Here is a 5,797-nt window from a genome sequence, read left to right as displayed (position 1 = left end):
ATCAGAAAGGGCCCGAGAGAGCACAGGGTGCACGCGCGCCAAACACAACGTGCACGCCTGTTGTTCTGGAACCAAAACACCCACCCACCCTCTCTCAGCTTCTGAAGCACGCGCCTGCTAGTCTGGAACTGATTGACGGCTAGATGGGAGGAGCTTACGTGGTTTTGTGGCAACTCTACGAACTTGTGTGACTAAACTGTGGACGGGCTGGAAGCATTTCTTTTCCACAGACACGAGCTTTCTCCGTGGAATATAAAGTGATACGTACTGGACTGTGCTTGGCATATCGTTAGGAACTGGCATTGAGATCAAAACATACGGGGTTGCTGTTGTACAGTGGTTCAGTGTTGAAAAACGAAATAAAAAAAAACAGCGATTCAGTCCTGGAGGAGAAAAGAGAAAAAAAGTTTCTTGTAGTATACAGAAAAGGAACTGTGGCACTGTAACAGTTATCGGACTGAAGTGAAGAACGATGATGTAATCCAAAGTGTGTGCCTTAAAAAAGACAAGAACAAAAGAAAAACATCAAATCGCGCGTTGCAATTGAAACGGAGAAGTAGATTTTTTTCTCACGGCATGTCGGTGTAACAATCGTAAAAAGTGACTAGTGACGTGGACGACAAAGTTTCTCGGCGATTGATCTGCACTGTATTCATCACTGACTGTGACACTTTATTAGTATTTGTAACTTTGTTACTACGTTTTCTTTGTATTGAACGATCAAAACACACATTATGATCATCAACATCAATTCAGCGCAAGTTCAGCGGGATTACGGGTGTCCGGGTGGAGATTCTCCCACGCTGCAACACGGGTACCCTAACGATGGTCAATACCCGTGCCAGACCTACCCAGAAGAGCTTTACCACCAATACCCACCCCAACCTTACACTTCGGGTACTAGCTCCGAGTTCTGTGAGACTTGGACCAACAACCATCGCTTTTTCGTCAACAATGACGTCAACTACCACGCAAGTGCGTCATCGGCGCGGGTGGATTCCTTCTTCAACCCAAATCCCCTTGAAACGTCCGACTCCAACAATCCTGCGTCATTCTGCCTCAGCGGGAATCATAACCGCCATCAGCAACAACATCATCAGCAACATCATCAGCCGAGTCACTATTACCCAATGACGTCACCTTCTGACGTCAACGGGGGTTTTAGACCTCACGAAATGACGTCAGCGCCGTGCAGAGAAAAGGATGGAAGCTTGCTGATGGTACAGGAGAAACTACAACAGGATCAAGCGGGACAAATGGGTTCAGGTGCCTTACATTCAAAAAGCGACTGTGAAGGGCAAGGCTTGGATCCGCATGACCCTGCGCGCCTTGGAGCGACGGAGAGGGAACGCACGCGCATGCACATGTTGAACGACGCTTTTGATGACCTCAGAAAGGTAAGGATCATTTAAAGAATATTACTGGCTTACACGTCATAAGAGATCATGGTTGATATTTACGCCATCACTGTCGCCAGAGGCCAGTTAGAGAAAAACGTGATTGTTACGAATTCAGTCAATATCTTCGTTGAAATATGTAAATGCAGAGAAGAGTGCAACTCTGCAAACTGGGTTATTAGATATACAATGGTGACGTTTGTGCTGATATGAATCTTACGTACTGCAAAAGGCAATGCTCATTTAGTGTTTTTCTTCTGCATTGTTGAAATAAGCTTCCTGTTTTGTAGTGTTGAAGATTACAAAAATTAAAACTAAAACAACCTAAAACATGAATATAGAGACAGCTTATAGCTGGAATTACGTTGGGGTGTCTGATCTGGCCTCTTACCGTTAACCAATCCGTGACTGCATGGCACTGCTGTGCGATTATACCATGCAACATATTGTGGAACTCGTTACTGAGAAGTAAGCTGTTCAAACATCCGATATAATATACAATAATTTCTTTCAGATAACACATTTAACTCAATGTTTGGATGGCGTATGGGAACAATTGTTTTGTTTTTGTTTTGTGTGTGTACCTGCTTCTACATATATATGCAAGATGTTTTTAGTAAGTCTGTTTGTTTTACCATGTCACTCCTCTTCCCTTTCTTCAATAAGGCCTAAAAAAAAATAGGTGTGGTTACGGTAACCCGACCTACCCTAATTTTAGGGGCCGATCCTATAACTTTTTATTACATTTGTCAAACAAACAAAAACAAAAAAAAAACAAAAAAAAACGAGTGCAAAAAACGCAATGAAAGCGAAGGCGCCCGAGTCGCACACTTATTTCCCTGTCAAGTAGGTTTAATTTGTACACATTAGGAAAAAAAGTTTTAAAAAAAAAATGATTGCCTACCTACCTACCCTATTTTTTTTGGCTATGTTACCGTAACCACACCTATTTTTTTGTTTGGCCTAATGAAGAAATCAAAACACCAGTGATATAGAGTTCTACGCAGTCTTTATCTTCAGTTGAATTTATAATGATGTATGCTGTCCTTTTTCTGTGTTCCCAAAACCGTAAAACCTGAGAGAGAAATAAACAAACAACTGAATCTTAAACCATTCCTCTATCTAGCTCTTTCACAAATCTGTATTAATTAGTTTGGAATATCGATTTTCTGCACATATATACAAGCACAGCATTTGTTGGGCCTTTCGGTTGTTTTCCGACAGCTATATATTTAGAGGACTGTTAAATTATAAGATCTCTCAAAATGTCTTTCATTTTGTGTACCAAAAAAAACCGTCTGTAAGGCCAGATTTGTGAATTCTTAACGAACCACAGAACGTGGGTATTAAAATAATCATGTAAACTCTACTCGGAACTTTCATAGTGCATGAAGCATTCTCCATTGCCCCGTTCTTGAAGTAGAAGTTTGTTTTTTAATTTTCAAATAAACGGATGTATTTATGATGGCCTTGGAATGTGTTACTTTTGACAATGGTCCAGTAAATTCTCAAAGCATACGGCTTCTAATCGGCTTGAATCTAATATCCAGGATACGAAAGTTAAACATATTTGTGGCGATCAAATTTTATTGTGGACAAGTTTCAGACTCGTTCTGTGCAGTAAAAAGGAACTAATCTCTCTAACTCCCCGTTACCAGCCTTATAGTTTTTGTCTGAAAATTTGTTTCATTAAACGTTTCAGAGCGAATTTTGAGTGAAAAAGGTCGCAGACTGCGACAGTGGCTTTTAAATATAATTTGTCTTGATAATTTTGCACATGGAATGATGCATTCGGTTATCAGTCGAGATATAAAGCTTAAAACTATTATATGCATAAATATGTTATGTTGCTTTGTATTTCTTCCTCCGAAAACGGCGTATGGCTGCCTCAATGGCGGGGTAAAAAACGGTCATACACGTAACATTCCACTCGTGCAAAAACACGAGTGTACGTGGGAGTTTCAGCCCACGAACGCAGAAGAAGAAGAAGCTTTTTATTTATACAAGCAGTCATCCACAATGCAAAATCCGGTTCAGTTTGTAGTTTTTCCTTTTCTTATGTTTATATTTAATAAATAAAAAAATTAAAAAAATTACGGAAGAACAACATTGCTGTACGAATACAATGATATAGTTGTGATATATATCATATGTAATCCATATTTTCACTAGAAAAGTTTGTATTGTCATTGCCTACCCCATGCATGTGATTTTGAAATTGACATTCTCTCATGTCGCTGATGGGCAACTCAGATACCTTCTGAGCAGAAACAATGTAATAGCATAAATTACATTGTCACAAATACGAATACATATCAGCTTGTTTATGAATATATGTCTCTTATTAACGAGTCAGCACGTATGTTTGGCAATTTTGTTTGTTTGTTATTGGTTATAGCATGTTGATTTATTTACTGTTTGTTCAAGAAAATAAACAATATCTGAAATATTTGAAACCTGGTGTACACCATTTCGTCGCGTTTTTTAAAATGAATAAAATACTCAGCTTTAAAAGAAAAGTACAAATGTCGATTTAAAAGTAATTGCTTACAATGAATTATACAATTAAACATCCAAATATGTATAACATTGTTACGTATTTAAAACAAAGAGCAGACAGTGCGTAAAGCATGTGATCGGAACAGACCCATATAAGCATTTTCTCGTGCAACATAAGACAAAACTTGTTTTCGAGTCATTGGACAAAATTTTGCATTTTCCACAGCTCTGCCTCTTATGACGACATCATAACACACACACACACATACACACACACACACACACACACACACAAAATTGAAAAATGAAAAAAAAGAAAATCCATAAAAAAAACTGACAATGAAACGGATTGTGTACATATTTCTAATAATAGTTCGTTCATTGTTCAGGTGGTGCCGAAGTCCAACCTGTCGGAGCACCAGAAGCTGTCCAAGATCGCCACCCTCCGCCTGGCCATCCACTACATCTCCGCCCTCACCACCACCCTCAAGTCCACAGGCGCCGACATCACGCCCATCAAGGCCCCCGCCACCATCGGAGATCGTCGTGGTCGTCGAAGAGGGCGGGGCGGCAGGAAGAGGAAGCTCCCCGACTCCCTTGCGGGTGGATCGTCTGGGTTCAGAGAGTCCGCTGCTCCGAACGTTACCTTTGCTAGGCAAGGCTCGGCGACCTCATCCGTTGTGGAAAACCCGTCTAGAGATGAGATGTGTGGATTTCGCCGTGAGAAACTAAACCGTGGGCGAATGCAGTCGCAGGTTTATAACTGCGCAAAAACCGACTATTCTGCAGTTGATGATTTTGGCGTTGCTTCTGCATCGGTACAAGACAGTTCTGCTGGTGGATTTTCTGCCGCAAATGTCGAAGCCTCGTTCAAAGGTTTCAGTCTTGACAATCAACGAAGTGAGGACTCTCTCTTCGTTACGGGTAGGTTCTATCGGGTAAGGAGCCAGGAGTCTGTGTCTCCCGCTTCTCTACAGGGTGGATATTCCAGCTCCGGTTCCTGTCAAGGGGAGGGGGGTTACTCGCCCGCCGGGTATGCGGGAGGGGAGGTAACTGTCTCAGGTAGTCCTTCGCCGGTTGTCGGACCTGATGGTGTGAGGTCCTTGTTTCTGGCTGATCAATGTCGTGGTTTATCTGCTGCCCCGTCCATGCCGAGTACCTTTTGTGTTCTCTGATTTAGCGTTTTATAGTATGTTGGTGTGCGTGTCAGAGAGAGAGAGAGAGAACTGAGAACTGAACATGGTTTATTGTTACTATTGTTACTATGTTACTACAAGTGCTAATTTAGCAAGAGGAGGTGGGGGGGGGGGGGGGTATGGTTGGAGATAAAAAAAATCGGTAGCACAAGTCCAACCGAAGAGAGAAAAGGAGAGAGAGAGAGAGAGAGAGAGAGAGAGAGAGAGAGAGAGAGAGAGAGAGAGAGAGAGAGAGAGAGAGAGAGAGAGAGAGATTTTAAGTAAATGCAGAAATTCCTATAATTTTAAAATATATGTGTTTCTTTTGTTTTTATGATGCTAAAGATTAGATAGGAAGCAATTTTGACACGTCAACGATTGTATTGTATGTGTTTGATTTCAGATGTATCAGAAGGCACATTTTCATTATCATATCTTGATATGGTTATACGGCTTTGAAATAATCTAAAATATGACTGAAGCTGACGATTCAACATGCAAGAAGTTTAAATCAATAAATTAAAGCAGATTCATTGTTATACCAATGTGTGACTTTTCTTTGTAGTATATCATTAACAAAGTTACAGTTAAACTGATGTTTTGCTAAATAACTTGTCTGTATCTGTATATATTATCTAGACACAATAGGAACACTTTTCTGTCTTTCAGTCGCGTAAAACATTTTCTAATTCTACTTAATGATATATTTCTTGCTACTCCTAAATA

General features: G+C 40.6%; 1 protein-coding gene across 1 annotated transcript; it reads left to right on the top strand.

Moving 5' to 3' along the window:
* The first annotated feature begins 230 nt into the window (after positions 1-230).
* Positions 231-5,238, top strand: LOC138958240 (uncharacterized). Its single transcript, XM_070329349.1, has 2 exons — positions 231-1,397; positions 4,286-5,238. The coding sequence occupies exons 1-2, from the start codon at positions 735-737 to the stop codon at positions 5,069-5,071; spliced, it is 1,449 nt and encodes a 482-aa protein (XP_070185450.1). The 5' UTR covers positions 231-734; the 3' UTR covers positions 5,072-5,238.
* Positions 5,239-5,797: the final 559 nt, after the last annotated feature.

The sequence above is a fragment of the Littorina saxatilis genome, linkage group LG2, assembly GCF_037325665.1.
Source record: "Littorina saxatilis isolate snail1 linkage group LG2, US_GU_Lsax_2.0, whole genome shotgun sequence".
Taxonomy (NCBI): domain Eukaryota; kingdom Metazoa; phylum Mollusca; class Gastropoda; order Littorinimorpha; family Littorinidae; genus Littorina; species Littorina saxatilis.
Note: the sequence above shows the minus strand (reverse complement) of the source record. Positions and strands in the feature narration are given on the sequence as shown.